Source organism: Catharus ustulatus, assembly GCF_009819885.2.
Source record: "Catharus ustulatus isolate bCatUst1 chromosome Z unlocalized genomic scaffold, bCatUst1.pri.v2 scaffold_26_arrow_ctg1, whole genome shotgun sequence".
NCBI classification, from domain to species: domain Eukaryota; kingdom Metazoa; phylum Chordata; class Aves; order Passeriformes; family Turdidae; genus Catharus; species Catharus ustulatus.
Genome location: NW_024879445.1, coordinates 785755 through 804223, shown reverse-complemented (window position 1 = coordinate 804223; position 18469 = coordinate 785755). Strand labels below are relative to the sequence as shown.

At 40.7% G+C, this 18469-nt stretch overlaps 1 protein-coding gene across 4 annotated transcripts in view; it reads right to left on the bottom strand.

Moving 5' to 3' along the window:
- RASGRF2 (Ras protein specific guanine nucleotide releasing factor 2) overlaps positions 1–18469 on the bottom strand; it is a 110860-nt gene that overhangs the window by 15809 nt on the left and 76582 nt on the right. For all 4 annotated transcript variants that reach the window (XM_033086459.1, XM_033086460.1, XM_033086461.1 and 1 more), the window contains exon 18: positions 6158–6264. In XM_033086459.1, coding sequence (XP_032942350.1) covers positions 6158–6264 — 107 coding nt within the window. The remainder of the gene's footprint in view (positions 1–6157; positions 6265–18469) is intronic.

Sequence of the window (18469 nt, the reverse complement as noted above, 5' to 3'; positions counted from 1 at the left end):
CTGCAGTGTTGAGCTTTGTACAGGGGATCAAACATTCAGCCCAAAGCCAAGCAAAAGTGATTTCTAAATTCTAAATTTCTAAAACACATTCTGTGCAGCTCTGAAATGCCTCCCTCAGGAGCTGCTTCAGCCTTTTTGCAAGCAAAGACAAGAGAACCTTCTCTCAGACCTGAGGTGTGGAAATGGGGCTAATTAGAGAAAACACCATGGCAGTGCTCTGCACTCCAGCAAAGAAAATAATTTGAAATATAAAGCTATAAAAACTTGGTTGAAGGAGAAACTTTGAGTCAGAGTTTGTGATTCTTTTCATTAGGAGATATTTTCTGTTTTACTGGAACGAGACCTACAACCAAAAATGAAATTCTAAAAGTTCCTTTATTTACAAATACAATGGGATAGCCTCACCTGTAATTATCAGATTCAGCCACACCAAAGCATTTCAAGTTTTTGCATGTTTACATGCTAATTTATATAACAATAACAATTAATAATTTGGTTATTACCATTAAAACTTGTTTTACTGGGTGATCTCCATAAGATAATAGCGCTGGAATTGCTGGGTAAACTCAAAATTTATGGTTTTCCTTTTTAAAGCAATGTTGTCTGTTTCTCATAGTGTGATGAGGAAAAAGAAAACCATGAAAAGAGGTGGGAATCAGAAGAAAAGTGAAGAACTAATCTCTTTTTCTAGTGAAGGTCATTGTCTAAGTGGTACTGAGATTCCAGTGTGATGAGCACTATATTTAAAAATAAATAGGGAAAAATATTGCATTTAAACATGTACATGTTCTTAACTTCTGTGGAGAAAGGCTGACATAGGAATGATACAAACACCAAAACACTTAGCAACCAATTCTAAGAATAATTTAAAAACAACTAAATAACTCTAAATACATGCAGATTATCTGTATTATGGGTGCCACACATGAATATTTATCTGTTTATACTATAGATCCACAGGTAGCTATTTATGGCTTTAGATATATGTGTATCACAGCTCTCTACATAATTTTACACCACTTTTTTGACTTCTGGTTGTAATTTACATACCAGAGAAGGAATACAGCTGGTCAGACAAGAATCCTTCAGTTTTCCAGCAGGCACATTTCAATCTGACAGTGGCTCAGTTCTTCATGAGAGGGTCACACACCTCTAATGTATTTTAGAGTTTACAGGACCCTAAAGATCTGTGGGTATTTCTCAGATTTGGAATCACTGGCCAGAACAAAAGAAACTGCAGCAGAGGCAGAAGAAAGCCAGGAAAAAAAGACTTCACCATATTAAAATGGCTTTTTAAACTAAAAAAAGTGGATTTACTGTTGGTAGTTTATACAGAGAAGTTATTTTCAAGATTTGACACGAGCTCAGTGAAACACCAGAAGCTTCTCCTCTCCCACCTCTTTAAATGTTCTTCAGTGAGAGGAAACATCTGAACAATGTGGGGAGCACTGAATAATCCAAATAAAATCGAGATTAAAACATGGAAACATGATTTATGTTTGAGTGAGAGGAACCACAAAAGGACAGCAGGGAGAAGAAAGAGGCAGGAGGGGAGGGAGATGTGCTGGAAGACTTTCGGCAAAGAATTTGTGATATTTTTAAGTGGGTGGGGATTGCCCTGCAGTTTTCCCTGTGTCTGTTCTCATGGAAAAGGAAAGCAGGTAATTATTTCAGATGAGTGATTCTGAATCTTGTGCTCAGCAGATCAAACACTACCAGAGTCCAGTGAAGTCACTGCAGTCCTCTACTACAGTATTTCATTCTGAGGGATAAAAACACACTTCACCTGCCACACACAATGGTGTGGAGCACAAATCTGTGTAAATTCACATGCAACAAAACACTGGCACAGGTGGAAGGCAGAGATAAATGGAATTATAACTGGCTTTGAGGAAAACTCAGCCCTGAGCCTGAAATAAGTCTGGCATACTTCAAGAAAAAAAAGATGTTTAAGGCAAGGGCCACAGGTCAATTTGCAATGTGGTCAAAATACAGTGAATTTTACTAGTGTGGCTTAGTGCAGTTTGTTCATATTTCTATAATTAACTTAGTGTAAACTCACCAGATATCTTATTCACCACTTTACACCATTCCATATGAGCTGAGTGGGGCTCACAGAAAGGATTTTATATCTTATTTTTTTCATTGCAATGAAATGGGAAGAAATGGAATTGGCCAATTCATGTGAGCTACTTTTAACAAACTGAAATCAAATTTTCTTACACAAGGCTCTGTCTCCAGGTTCTCCCCAGGCCCCAAGTGCTGCTTTTGACCTGAGCCCTTGGAGAAGGCTTCCAAAATTAATAGACTACGTTAATTAATTGATAGACCTAGAATCACTAGTGTGCAGTTTGAGTAGAAGTGTGTAATATCAGATAGTGAAGGATTTGAAGTGTGGAGTTTTAAAATATAGCAATAAGTAGAAAGCAAGATGAAGGTTTTAGGGTGGAGGTTTCTTTCTTCTTCATGGGTCTAAGTAAGATCTTGTTTAATTGGATAGAAAATGCCACACTGCAGGTCACAGGTGTTCGATTATTAGGCCAAAAATAAAAATAATTTAGGTGTTAACTCTTAGTTAGACAGTTGAAGTTTAAAAAAACCTTATAACAAGACAAATACATTGCCATTTTTCAGATTTCACCATTTTTACCCTGTTAGCTCTAAGTGCTGTAGCACTCACTGTAACATAAATAAGAATTAATAAACATCTAAGTCCAAACACAAAATTTTGTCTCTTGTACTTTTAATCCCAACCCTAAAAAAATTTAAAAAGAAAAAAGCAAGCAATCTCAAAACCTAAATGTAAACATGAGCATTCTGCTGTTATTTAGGGGAAAAAAATGAAGCTTTGGTGGCTTGCAGGTGTCTAAATATAAAATTAAAAAAAAAATTAAAATAATAATAATTTTTAAAAAGACAGAGAGAGGGGGGTTATGGAATAAAAAGATGTGTCACCTCACCTGGGGATGGCTTGTTCCCAAACTCACCTTGTGCCCTGCACACAGGGCTGCACATCTGGCACTACCATGTGTACATTTACTTCAAATTTCAGTGACCCAAGTTTTAAAGAGCAATTAATTCTCTTAAAATAATTGTTCAGCATGATTTCAAGATAACAAAACCACTTCATGAAAGCCCCATCCACGCTGAATAGGCTGATTCATTAATTTTAATGATTCTGTTTTCTGCTCACAGACAATTCCACATATAAATGCTGCCTGTGGTTAGATAAAATAAAGCAAAAAAAAAAAAAATAGAGCAATGCTAAGCCATCCCCAAGGGTGGTTTTGACACAGCTGCAATACAAAAAGATCTCAGGACACTGAAGGAGAACATCTCTGCACAGAGAGAAATTCCCCATTTGGTGCTGGGGGTTTTTCCAGCAAAACCAAAATCAAAGCCAGGTAGAGGAAAAACAATATAAAAACTGCACGTTTGTCTTTGAAGACTCATTCTCACTTATTTTGTAAATTGGGTTTTTAATTTTGTTGGAGTTTTTTTAGACTAAATCCTGCCTTTTTTTCTGAGAATCAAACCTGCTCTTGGCTGCTCATGAAGATGAGGAATATCTCAACTAAGGTTGCTGAGTATCCAGAGAATAATGCAAATTCCTTAAAATGTTTAAAAATTTTTAGCAGGTCTGTTGTTCCTCAATAATTTCCACGCTGATACTGTTTTGTCACTTTGGAAATGGAATAAGGATTTCCTCAGCAGACACTGGTGGCTCAGGATCTGCAGTTTGTGTTGTTGCTGTGAAATAAGCTTGGAGCTGCTGCTGCTCTCCCATCTCCATTTTCACTGCCAGCATTTCACACTGCTTGGCCAGACAGTAATTCTGCACTATCCTCCTTAAAGTAGTCCTGTCCCATATTTTTTGGCAGCAGCTTTTCTGCTTTTCTCTGGCCTGTCCTTTCTCTCTCCCCAGTCTCACAAGTAAACAACACAAAAAGCTGATTATATGCTCTGCTGCTGTAGCATTTCTTACTTTCCACGCCAAAGCCCTTGCATTTTAAAGTGTTTGCTATATTGGAAGATCAGTGGACTAGGAGAGCTAAAGAATTAACATCTGACAGCTTTGCCATGGGTAAAATAAAGGGCAGTGAGAGACCAGGGAGTGCAGGTAACAGCTTCCACTTTGAACATTAACCATGATGTGATACTCACTATCTTTGTCCTCCTCATATTTTTATTGGTATTTTTAAAATACCAATTATAAACACAATGCAAAAGCAGCTGCAAAAGAATTCAGTGAAACTGCTTGTAGACATGGCCCAATGTAGATAGAAGTTTCCACATAATTTCCACAATCATGTAAATTTTAATTATCATAGAGGATCAAATCATGTCATAGAGGATATTTAATGTGAACTGGAACACAATAAGCACCTAGAGTAACACAAAACTGTAATAACAGTCTGCTGCCACTGCTGTTACAGCTCAGTATTTGCTTGATTCTGACTTTAATTTAACAAGGAGTCAAAACCTGGTGTACCTAGGCTGCTCCCAGTACCTTGGAATGATTAATCACTCCCGTGATACCAAGAGAGATTTTAGTGATCTCTTCTGGGCTCTTCAGCTTTCCAAACAAACCAATTTTCCCACTTACATCTCTTACTGAGTTAATTCTCTAGCAAACTTAGCCTCTATGAAAATTAAAGCCTTCACATGGGAAAAAGGGAATTGATTTCACGTAAGAGAGTTTGAGATGAAGTATCCTTCATTAGCAGCATGAAGTGAGAAAGCTGTGAGTGCCATGAAGCACCAGCTGCACAAGGTGTACAAAAATCTCACCCTTCCTTCCTTCCTCCTTTCTTCCTTCCTTCCTTCTTCCCTTTTCCTTTCCCATTTCCTTTCCCATTTCCCTTCCCATTTCCCTTCCCTTCCCAATTTTCAATTCTGTTCCACATCCAGTCAAATTCTCCCAGCATGTTTCCCACCTGTCAGCCCAAAGGAAGTTTTTTATCTATGATACTGCACAGAACATTCAGATTTCTTCCCCTCCCTCCTCTGCCAGCACCATTTTCCTACCACAAACCAGACCCCTGGTGCTGCCAGGCTCATGGATGTGGTTTGCACAAATCACCACGAATAAATAAATGAGAATAAATTAATAAACTTCTGTATGAGAGCATGAGCACTTTAACACAGCCAGAGCAGCTGTGGCACAAGCAGAGTGAGATATTGACCCCTGTGTGTTGCAGGGTGTGGGAAAGAGGAAAAAAAAAAATAAAACTGTCAGAAAACTGAGTGAAAGCAAATCTCAGGATGGAGAAACGCAAGGATGCTGAAGATGCAAGGACAAGAAACAATAGAGCTGTGAGCTGTGTAGAGACAGGCCTCAGGAAATTATGTTAAGCAAGATAATAGAAATGTGTGAGGTTAATAATGAAGCTTTGTGCATTGTTTTAAGCTATTACACACAAGCATTGTTCAAAGCAAGATGTACGTGCAACTTTATTATTGTCTGGGGAAATGCTTGTTAGATTTTAACATTATTATATTGGCTGGAAAGTTGTTAAAAGACTTTGTAACTTAGAGGAATGAGGGATTTGTCTTTACAAAGAAGCTGTGGGTCTGCTGGTAGAGAGAATTAGCACTGAGAGATAAAAGAAACAATGGGATGGATTCCACTGATTGATGAATGGAAATGATATTTGTTGTTATAAACAAATGCTAAGTTTGCTGCTAAATGAAATTGGATATTGAGAGATGGAAGAAGCAATGGGGGAAAACCATGAATTCTGTAAGAATTAAAAATGAAAAGGGAGGGTTGTGCATTAGAGGGGAATCTCAGGTATCAGTGTTTGGGAAGTCTGTGCCTCTCAAGCATCTCAGCAATGGGGACAGAGAGAGGGAAATTGGGATAAAAAGGAAGCTGAGCCTCCAAAAATCTGAGAGATCCCACGGGATGCCCCGGGGCCTCTCCCTTTATTGGAATAAAGCAAAAAGGACTCTTCTATCTCCTCTCTGGACATAAACCTGTGCTGCTTGTGGATTCATTTTCCTGGCACAACCAATAGAACTTCAGCTGCAGCTGCCAGGGTGCGAGCTCCCACCGTCTCCCACCTTAGAACCAAAGCTCTGAGACAGCCGTAGGTGCAGCCCCGTGCCTGCTGTGTGTGGAAGGCACAGACACCAGGAAAGGCTCCCCAGGTACCTGTGAGTGCTTGGACACCCAGTGGCGCAGCACGTTGAGCACGCGGTTGGTGGCGGCCCTGCGGATGATGAACTCCTTGTCGCACGTGCGCTCCGAGTTGTTGAACCCTGCGCACACAAAAAAAACCCTGCAGTCAGCAACATGGGGAAATACAAAAGTAGCAAACACATTGGAATGCAGCAGAGGCGTCTGGGGTTACAATACAGGGTGTGATAAAAGGTATCTGTTCTGTCACCATCTGTTGAGGGTGGGGGCGGAGATCCTGATCTCTGTGGGAGATATTCTGCTAATGGGCATCCATTGAAACCAGCTGGGGCAGTGTTCTTTATCTCCATGGGATATCTCCTGTTCATGGCCATGGTTTATAAACCAGGCAGGGCAGTGTTCTTTATCTTTTCACAACCCATCCTTCCTCCAGCCAGTCATTTTCTGCTCATGGCCATTGAGTCCCACTGTGGCACTGATAAAATTACTGCATCCCATTGGGAGTTGCTGCAGCCAGGGGGAAGAGCCCAACATTTCTTACCAAGGTAAAAACAGAGGTTTTGGGACACTAAGGGAGCCCCTTTCTCCACTGGACTCCAGAGGGAAACCGGATTTCTCCACATCACCACTGGAGCTCCGGAGGGAAACTGCACCTTGTACAGGAGCACTGCTCCAGCTGAGCCACATCTGTCACTGCAGGAGGATGCAGCCACCATGGGATGGGACTGCTGCCAACACCCTGCCTGACGGGTGTCAGGCTGTACTCTGACTGTGTCAGGGTTTGGGGTTTGTTCTTTGTAGTGCTGTATTTCTATTTTAATTCTCTAGTAAAGAACTGTTATTCCTAATTCCCATATCTTTGCCTGAGAGCCCCTTGATTTCAAAATGATAATAATTTGGAGGGAGGGGGTTTACATTGTCCATTTCAAAGAGAGGCTCCTGCCTTTCTCAGCAGATACCTGTCCTCCAAACCAGGACAGAAAGCTTGTGGGGTATTTCTGTGCAATGAAAGGAAAGGTGAAATAACAACATCTGGACCAAAGAACTTCTGCAGCATCAGTGCCTTGCCCATCACAGCACAGACACCTCCCAGGCTCAGCTTTAAGAAAATAAAGCTGAAAATCTTGCTTTTCTAAAGCTGAAAAACTCAGCTTTAGAAAGGTGACAAATAATTGCCTGTGCAATTAAATTTCAAGGCCTCTCTTCAGCATGGAAGAAAGAAAATAAAGTGTATCAAGAAATAAAGTGAATGAAAAAACCCTGAAAACAAAGGAGGATGTTTTTGTAATTTTTCAGTGTGGAAGAAATTTTCAGCAAGGAAAAGGAGTGTACCAAAGCTAGGCCTGTCATCAAGCAGATTTGAAAAGTCAGGAAAGGGAAACAGGTAAATTTCAGAGCTAGTAAAGGACAAGGAGAGGGGAATAGTATAAACATAGAGGAGAAAAAGGTCAGCACAAGAAATCTTCCTTCACAACAGCAATATTGTACACGCTCTACTAATCCAGCACTTCAAATAAGTTGTTTGTTTTTTTACCACTGGGATGATACATGGAAAATGAGAAGATATATGGAAACACATTTATAGATCCAGCTGCCTGAAAAGTAAGAAGTAAGATTTTCCTTTTCCAGATGCAGCATTTCCCCACTCATTTTCTGGACTATATATATATATTTTTTATTTTTTTTTTTTTTGTCAGCAATATTTATTTATAAAAAAATAGTTTTAGTAACAAACAAGAAACTTTCTCCCTACATTCATATTACTGCCTCTCTTTTCATTGTGCTGTAGCTTTATCAAAAATACAATCTGTATGCTAAAATGAGGATTAGATTGTTATTTTAATAATAATGAAATAGCTTCTAAATCCCTGAATGTCTTTTTAAAAATGATAACTCTGCAGATAGACTTGAGAAGCTTTGCTTTTTCTGAATTTCTGTCAGATTTGCTCTTGCACTGCGCTGCTCTCCATTCCACTCTGTGCAGAACAGCTGGGAACACTCTCCCATATGACCAGTACTTTACTGTTTTTTTGGAATAAAAGCTGCTCAAAAGCCCCTGTTTTATTATAAATAGCACAGGCAGATTAAACTTCTATTTATTCTGTGATAAACCCATTGGAGGGTTTTTCTAGAGGCCTATATTAGTTTTGCTCTATTCTTACAACAGAAAATCCAGAAAGTCCAAATTGCTGCTCTGTATTTTTAGCAGGATAAGCAAGACAGGAAGTGTTTAACTGCAGTCTCACATCTTTTACTGCAGGTTAGACCACCACCCCCAAATGTATTTTCTATCCACACTTACATTTCATGGGCATTTTTAAACTGTATGCCACTGTAGATGGCATCTAAGATTGAATATCAAAAAAGCTTGATATTGAAGCATTTTAAGCAGTCTCGTTTGCTCATAAAGAGAACATTTCTGGGGATTTTCTCAGCAAAAGGTAACACAGGCAGCGTTTTGTATGTTAATTTTCTATGCCTTTCATAGTTAACCTATGGCAGAAGCAATTAGGAGCAGACATTATAAACTGTTCAATTAGCCACTTAATTGCTGCAATGAAAGTCACAATGAAAATTATATATTAAAGCAGGAAACTCTTTACCAAGGTAACATTAAGGAGAAGAAGTTGAGTAAGCTGGGAGGAAAAGAGGGAGAAGCCTACAAAGACAGTTTTCAGTGAGCTACAAAAAAAAAAAAAAAGAAAAAAAAAAGAAAAGAGGGAAGGAAAAAATTAAAGCCTCCAGAGATCACTTCTGCAAACCCATGTGCTCCTCAGAATTTCACCAGCTTTTAAGCAGTAATTAGCTGGTTGCAGAGAATGAGCAACACGTTCACCCATTCATTAAGTTCTCCATACTCAATGCTGATGTGTTGAACCAATAAATGGAGATTTGTGTCAGAGAAGAACTGAGGTGAGCACAGCTGGCCCCTCCTGTCAGGGTCCCCCCTGAGCCCCCTTTTCTCCAGGCTGAGCCCCTTCCCAGCCCCCTCCACACCTCTACAAATCGATGAGAGCAAATAATTCAATTGGGATTCTGGGTGGACCTGCCCACATCCAGACCCAACAGTGAAACAACCTGAAATACGGTAAATATCTGTTCCTCTCCTGAAGGAAGCAATCTTTCCACATTAGAAATACCAGCAGTGTTTCTAATTATTAATCATCTAAGTGGGCAGCTGCCTCAGTGAGTGCTACTTTCAAGTAATGTTTTTCACCATTATCTGTTGAAATTAATATGTGCTGGTTCCACAAATAGTATCTTCACATAATGGTGATGCAGAACTTCTACCACAGGCTGTCAAACACAAAGTTAACCTGACAGCATTGCTATTTCACTGAATTACTTCTTTCAATATTATTTAATCACCCTGTTCATGTATTTGACTTCAGATTGTGTTATGCAAAAAAATCCAGTCTCACCTTCACATGTTTTCTTTTGTACACTTCAATAAAAACCTTTTATAGCTTTCTCTATTACCAAGGATTAAAAAAATAGGTGCTGAATAGACATAGATCTTCTCATTAAACACTTTATTAAAAAGCTAATATTTTTATAGCTTTTATATAGCTTCCTCTACCACCAAAGATTTAAAAAGAATGTGCTGGATAGAGAGATAAATTACAGTATTTAAAATCCACGTTTGTATCATGGTAAATTCTGCACCATATACTTTAAAGAAATTAAACATGCACATTTTCTCTTCTGTTTCAGTTGTCAAAAACTCTCACTCCAGTTACAGAATTTCTGCATCCAATAGGTGTCCCTGCCCATGGCAGGGGGTGGAACAAGATGTCATTAGGGTTCCTTCCAAACCAAACCATTCTAAGACTAGTCTGAGATTAATATAACAGCACATTATTCCTGACCATAGTAATTAACTTGTCCAAAGTTTTGATGGTATAATAATAATAATAATAATATCCACTTTTAAGGGTTTATCTACACAAAGGGAAATCTTGCACAAGAACTGGTGCAACTTGTTCAGAGTTATGAAGTCCCTGGTGTCTTTCTCAATAAAAAAAATTTAATTTCAGAGGCTGGTTTGATGTGCCAGTTTCAATGAATTGCCCTGGAGTCTCACACTGAGGGTGTGTTGGCACCCAGCAAAAAATCAAACTGCAGACTTTGGGGAGATCCCAGCCACAAGCCCCAAGAAACCCCCAAAAAGGGATTTTTTTTTTTTTTGATTTTTTTTTTTTTTACACCTTGACAAGAGTTTGGATGAGTGTTTATAAATTCTCATTATTATTGGTCATACATTCTCAAGCAAGTGAATGGAATGAGTTTCACACATCCTCACAGAAACATGACAGAAAAATGAGTGTTTTAGAGTTGGTAAGAAATCCTGCCTTCCTCCATTTATTTATTTATGATATTGAGCTGTCATACATTAGCCAGCCAAGGACTGGCAGAGCTGGAAAAGGAAACCATATGAACTGTGATGAAGAGAAGGATGAAAGTGATGAGATCCCATTCACTGTGTAAAATAAATACTTAAATATTTGCTCAATAACACAGTCCTTTCTCTCTTTTTTTTGCCTTCCTCAGTTATTATCTCCTGATCTTAGACTTCTTTCCCAACCTAAACCACTCTGTGGGTTTTTATATGAGCAATCTGAGATTTGAGAGCTCTGGCTGTGACATTTAGCCACAGTCTTTTGGTGTTACCCCAGTTTATAAGGGAGGAATATTTAATCATTCACTGTGCCAGGCTTTGAGTTTGTTCCACAAAGGGTTACAGACTAATTCATCATCAGAACTGACTGCTAAGAACCAGGAGCAATCCAGAATCCAACGCATTTCAGGCATTTAATTTCACTTCCACTGGTCCTTGGAACATATGAAATCATTTTGTTCTAAGAAATATGCCACTGAAAATCCCTGTTGCAACCACCCACGTCAGAAATAATTCCAAGTATGTATTTGATTCTTCTGCCTAAAGCCTCTGCCACACACACAATCTAACTATCAAATCAAGTCAAGGGATTATGGTTTTAGCAAGGTAAATCCCAGGGATTCACATGGACCAGCTGATGTACAATAGTGTAACACAGACAGGGACCTAGTGACTGCGCTTGGTTTCTGCAAAATATTTAAGGGAAAGGTTGGTAAACTATTTTTAAATGACCCCTCATTTAGAAAGGCTTTTTCTAATCAGAGAAATTTAAAGAATACAGCATTGAGATAAAGCAGTCGTGTCAGGATTATGCAGTGAACTTGGACTAAATCCAGAAGTCTAAAAATACACCAGTCCAGCAAAATAATTTCAGTTTAATGGATGGGAGAGGAAGGTAAGTGGCTAAAGAATACCTTCAAGATCAAGACAGCATTTTTATCTCCTCATAATAACACTAAGGTTTCTCTGAGAATTATAATCTATGAAATTACATGCTTAAAATATGACTACCACAAAGAATGAAAACATTCCTTTAAGCCCAAAGAAATTTTCATATTTGAAGATTTGTCCTTCCAAAATCCTTAAAAACAAGGTTGCTGCTATAGCTATAATTTGCACACACTCTTGAGATTTCTGGGTTTTTAACAGAAATATTCTCTCAGGACAGCACATCAGTCTCACTGTTGAAAAATCAATCTTTAAAAATTGCTAAACACTGAAAACATACTCACCATTACGAGTTACACAATTTATTATTAAAAATCAATAACTCATCTTAAAGGTAAATAACCAAATACTGTGCATTTTTGTAAGCTAAAACTCAGCAGCAACACAAGAACATCCTGTCCTCTTCTTTTTCCAGCACCAGCAAAGGGGGAAACAAGGGGTTAATGCCATAACCAAAACCACTTGGAGACCTCAAAATCACACACCCATGGGTAAACTCATTTTTAGGTGAGTTTTTCCCCATTTTTCTGGTGAAGCCTTGGACAAAACCACCCAAACCTTGCTCCTTTGTTCATAGATGTATCTGTGGGAAGGAGCAGATCCTGAATTTCAGAGGCTGCTGCTGCCAATTGTGTTCTCAGGTTTCTGAACACCATGACAAATGTGAAATGTGACAGCAGAATTTTTTTTTTTCCCCCCTACTTACATAAAAAACTATAGGGAACAACTGACAAAGAGGAGGAGCTTTCCTGAACAACCCCTACAATTATATTGGCAAATCTTTAGTACACCTTAGACTTCTTTTTTCCACTGCAATAATGTTTGAATTATCTGCTGTGAGCAGTGACAAGAATGGTAACGCTGCAGATGATATTTCTTTGAATTTGTACATTTGTCTGTGCTCCTGCTGCATCTCTCATCTTTCTGGGAGGAGATAATTTTTACCTATTGATGTTTTTCTGCATTTCTAATGATCCCTAGCTCTTGATTTCCTTAATGACACTTCATCTACACTCTTAACTTGCTCTATCATCAATATGGAGTACAGCAGATACTTATTGCATAATGTTCACAGTCTTTTCAAGAACTATTCAAAGGAAGCTTTCAGATGCTTAAAGTGCTCAGTGTGCCCTACCACAAAGGAAAACTTAAAATACAGGCTGTGATAATGCACAGATAAAAAGAGAAAATCACATAAAATGGTTTTGGGAATTTTTACCTTTAGTTCGTTTCAGTGGAAGGAAGTAGTTTGTGAGATTATTCATATTTTTATAATGTCAATAGGAATAAAGGTTAGATGGAAAGGAGGCGATAATGCAAGGAGCCAAATGTGTCATTTTTCAGACCATCTGTGAACAGAGAGTTGACTGTCATGAAAAACAAAAGCTGGCAGGATGCACACCAGTCACCAAAAAACGTCTGAACAAAATGTCCATCTCACAAGCAGCTCCCAGACCTGGGTCATAACGGAAGCTTAAATGAATATTAATTATGCATGCAACACTTGGGCACAGGGGAATGAAATTAAAGAAAAAAGGCATAAAAATCTGCCCAAACTTCCCTCCCCACACCACTGCAGCTGCTCAGGACTCACTGCAACAGGTCAGGAAACAAATGTTTCACAGCTCTGTAACTCAGGAAATGTCCAGTGAAAATAATTATTTCCTGAGTAGCCAGCTCCTCCAACAAACTGGAGCAAGATATTAATCCAACATAAAGGAATACATACATATAAGAAGGAGATCCTAAATTTCTGCTAAACTGGAGGGCAAAAAAATTAATCATTTTCTCCTATATCTTAATTCCCAGAGCAGGGATCACTTGAAGCAAAACTTCAATTTTCAGGCTGTTGTCCAAGAAAACTGTAAATGACATTCAACTGCTTATCTAAAAGCACAGAGCAACAATTTCTGTTAAAATTTGTGAACGAGCAGCCTGAAGCAGGGATCCCTGCCAGGGCATGGCCACCAGCCCCTGATGACCCCAAGCCCTGTCCAGCACAGCCCTGACCACTCTGCTTGGGACACTGCTTGGGGCTCAGCTGATTTATTGTTTGGTCTATTTTTTTATTATTTTTATTTACTTTCTGCAGAGAACAGTGTTGTGTGGAGTAACTCAGTGAGCATTTCCCACACTGGGGTTTTTAATTGAAAACAAGAATTTCAATGTGCAGGCCTCAGTGTGTCTCAAACCACTGTGAATATGGAGAAATGGGTCTGGGAATCTCATTAAAACGTGTCCCCAAGAGGGAACCAGTGCTCAGCTCCCCAGTTCCTGCCCAGAGCCATCAATCACACAGAAATGACAAGGAAAAAGATTTGGCTGTCCTGCATGGGGAGGTTAGCAGATCCTACATCTTTATTTTCTGGGAATTAAACATGTTAAATCCCTGACAGAAGGAGGGTGCTGGGAGAGGCAGAACACGAGCAGGATTGATAGAATTTTAGAATTTTAGGGCATCCTGTCTCTCTGGCAGCAGATGAGGTGCCCCTGGACTCTACCCTGGAGTTTTGCATGAGAACCCCCGACCTGAGGAAGAACAGATAACATTACAGCCTTCTACCAACTGCTCAGATAAAGTCTCATCTCCATCTTTACTTGGGATATCACCATCACAATTGTTTGTTTTCATGCCTGGGGTCAAAAGGAGGAAGTTCCACAAAGCTTTCCCAGTACAGGCATGACATACTATAGCCCAGAAAATCACTGGAGTGCAGAATTGTTATTACAAACAGCAATGTTTATGGCACCACGCTGAAAACCAACTGCAAAGTGACACACATTTTCTGTTTTTGCTTCTGACATGGATGCTTTTATATGAACTCAGGAGGAAATGCACACCTTTCCAAAGGTCAGCACGATGCAATTTGAGGCATTTAGCACAGGACTGCATTACCCAGCCAGCCACACTGTGTAGAACCCAGCTCAAAATCCCATCAGATTTTGTCTGCTTGCCATGCACGTCACGAGGAGATCTCTCTCTGCCTGTCCTCTCCCAATGGAAAAAAGAAAGCAAATACAGTAATTTCACATTTATAAGCCGCATGCTACAATACAGAGTGTGATAAAAGGTATCTGTTCTGTCACCATCTGTTCAGGGTGGGGGCAGTGATCCTGATCTCTGTGGGAGATATTCTGCTAATGGGCCATCCATTGAAACCAGACAGGGCATTGTTCTTTATCTTTTCACAACCCATCCTTCCTCCAGCCAGTCATTTTCTGCTCATGGCCATTGAGTCCCACTGTGGCACTGATAAAATTACTGCATCCCATTGGGAGTTGCTCCAGCCAGGGGGAAGAGCCCAACATTTCTTACCACGATAAAAACAGAGGGTTTGGGACACTAAGGGAGCCCCTTTCTCCACTGGACTCCAGAGGAAAACCGGATTTCTCCACATCACCACTGGAGCTCCGGAGGGAAACTGCACCTTGTACAGGAGCACTGCTCCAACTGAGCCACATCTGTCACTGCAGGAGGATGCAGCCACCATGGAATGGGACTGCTGCCAGCACCCTGCCTGACGGGTGTCAGGCTGTACTCTGACTGTGTCAGGGTTTGGGGTTTGTTCTTTGTAGTGCTGTATTTCTATTTTAATTTCCCTAGAAAAGAACTGTTATTCTTAATTCCTATATCTTTGCCTGAGAGCGCCTTGATTTCAAAATTATAATAATTTGGAGGGAGGGGGTTTACATTCTCCATTCCAAAGAGAAGCTCCTGCCTTTCTCAGCAGACACCTGTCCTCCAAACTCAAACAGCAACTTTTTGTTCTTTGTCTGTATATAAGCCGCACTTTGGGTTCCAACATTTGCCAAACCCCACACCAACTAACCCAGCTGAGCACACCAGGATCTCCATCCCAGGAAACTCAACGGTATGATGCTGCTCTCTCTGTGCTCAGAATCAGGGAATCCTCCCTGGGCAGGACAAGCTGATCCCTTGGCAGCAGAACCACGCGCACATCCCTGCGCACAAGGCAGCGGCAGCCGAGGGAATTCCGCATCTGTTTGAAGCATCCTGTGTGTTTGCACGGAGTTTTTCACCTTGGGACTCTGCAGGAGCCCACGGGGGGTGTCTGCCCCTCCAAGTGACAGCCCTGAGCCGCAGGCTGGGTGCCCCTGGCAGCAGCAGGCACCGCGTCCCCTCCCAGCACACAGGGGCTGAGCTCCTGCCATCGCCTGGCACGGGCTCTGCCGTTCCATTACTCCAATTAGTGCCTCTGCCAGAGCAAACAAAACAAAAATATTGTCGCTCTGGGAGCTGGCACGTTGTTCAAACGGCTGCAGAACAAGCTCCTCTGGTCACAACCCAAAATAAGCCAAGCAGCTCGCCCTGAAAACTTTCGCGAAACTTTCTCATGACAATTTTGATGTTTTGAAATAAACAGCCTTAATCGAGCTGTGCCTGATTTATCAGAATGGAAAGACCCACACAAGACCCACTTTATGAAACGTGAATTACCACTTCCAGTTAATTTTCATCCCTCTAATATTGTGAGAGCAGTCAGGCAGGGCTAAAGTGTGTCAGACTGAGAGCTCACGGGACTCGTCTGGCTCAACCTCAGTGCTCAGATGGCTTCCTAGAGATCTGTGATTCTGGAAACCACAGCTCCAATTCACACAGGTCCATTCCTATTTGCTCTTGCTGGGTTATGTCACAGCTGACAAACTCTCTGAGGAGAGGAGAACTTCCCAGGCTCGTTCCAGTGGCTACCCAAGCTGACACTTCCACAGAAGTATTTCCACACTGCTTATCTTCAACTGCATTCAGCCGCCCTGAAATTGAGGTTTGGCAGCTCTGCATCCCAGAAAGTACTGAAAGGGCCTGCAGTGCTTCCCCCCAGGCAGTGATTAAGAATACAGAACAGCCAGCTCAAAATAAACCAGGCATTTACAACGCAAAGGGATTGCACACTTCCCTTCCTACATCCCTTCTTTCACTAAAGCACGGGTTATGCACTAAAAATCAGTGGAATGTAGCCTATAATTACCTTTTTAAAAGGAGTTTTAAGAGTGAGAGAGGAACTCAATCCCTCCATGAATGCAGAGCCCACAGGCTGTAGTAAAGCCTTGTCCAAAGGGCAGAACAGCACCTGCAGCACATGAACAGAGCAGGTTTTGCACTGACTTCAGTGAGAATCTGCTGCAGCTGCAAAGGTCTGGTGGCTTCTGCAGGCAGACTGTGAGAGCTGTGCAAGTGCAGAGGATGCCAAGAAATGGTCTAGCCAACAGCCAGATCCGTTTTTCCAGCCTTAAACTGAGGGCAATTTAGATTGAGATTTCTTCTTTGTGAAAAGAGGAGGAGGTAAGTAACTCAAGCCAAAGGTGATTTAGCACCAGAGATGTGTGCAGTCAGTTAATTGAAAGGGGTCGTATAAATGCAATTCATTTTTGTGCAGCAGCTTCAAGCTGTCATTTTAATCATTCCTTTAAATCACTAAAATTGGAGAGATTAAACCTGTCTGTCCTCCTTGCTAGCCCAGGGCAGATTTTCCTGTGTAGATCATTATTTGTCAGAGATACTCCCCCAAACACTCTTCTTTTTTTTATTTTTTTTTTTCCTGCATCTTTCTCACCCTCTGCCTCTCACATGTGCTTTAAAAAACAAATGCTTGTGCTGAGGAAGCCAGGCCCTCCTGCCAACCACAGCTCCCATCCCACTCCCATCCTGTCCCATAATGTCACCTTATTCTGGTGAGAAATGGGACCGAGGAGGAGGAGGAGGAGGAGGAAGAGGGGGAGGAAGGCAGCTTGGAGGCACGCTGGAAATTCAGTGCACCAGCTAAAATCGTGCTGTTGAATCAAACTGCTGTGCTCATTGGGGAACAGCTCGTTTGTTTGGGTGGAAGTATTTGCTTCTTGTCTAATGTGAACACCCTAGATTAGTTTAGATCTTGAATTCAGGGTTTTTTTGTCAAAACAACATCCTTGAAGCTCGTGTTCAGCAGAACCATTTCAAAATAAAATTACTGATTTTGGAGGCAGTAAATTTTCATCAAGTTGTGTTAGACATTCTCAGGAGAGAAGAAATCTGTATGCTTCCTATGCTTATGCAAGTATTTCCTACTTCATTAATTGTTAACAAAAATGGCATTATTTTGCTAACTTGGCTTCATCCATGCAACTGTTCAGAGATTTTATGTGAAACTCAAATCACCTCAGGTCACAGAAAACACTTTTTGGTAAAAGAACACCAAAAAGGTGCTTTTTCTTTAAAAATCAGTGCATGACATCTCACTAATGCTGGCACTGTGCACTGATTCTGCGCAGAACAGATGTAAATAAAAAGTCAAGAAGTGAAATTAAAATTTTTAAAAAAGGCAACAACGTGTTTCAAAGAATTGTACAAAAATAAACCAGGGAAATTCACAAGCTCCCAGAAACCACAGGTGGAAGAAATGATTCTCCATGTAAATTGTTCTTATCTAGTGCCAGGGTTTGTGTGGGTGCTGTGCAGATTACCCTGCTGCTGCTGCTGAACTGCTGCAACATCTGTAGGGTTTCTGCAGCAAGACTGGAGATGATGGGAGAGTATTTTGGCAGGAGGTTCCTCTCCCACGTTTCCAGTCTCACTGCTTGTTTTGACACTGGCTGTGTGACAGACTTGGGGAGGGGAGGAATTCACTCCTGAGATGGGGCTCCCTGCAGCTCCAGCTCTGCTCCAGCAAAGCCAGAACAAAGGATCAGCAGGATACCTGGCAGGGGGAGACCACTCACATTCACATTTTTGCAGAGAATTCTCCTCAATATAAGGCAGACGTGGGAGCAGATCTAAAGAACTTCCATGTGGGTTTGTCACTGATTAAAGCAGAAATCAAGAACCAGTTTTACAGAGGTGCACAAACAAGAAACTGCTGAAGTCCACTCCTATGTTAGAATCTGTTAGTATTGCTATTCTAGTGTTATAAAAAAAAGGAATAAGGTGTGCAACAGCCAATTAATGGTGAGAGAACACAAGCCATGAGCCATCCCTCAGAAGAGAA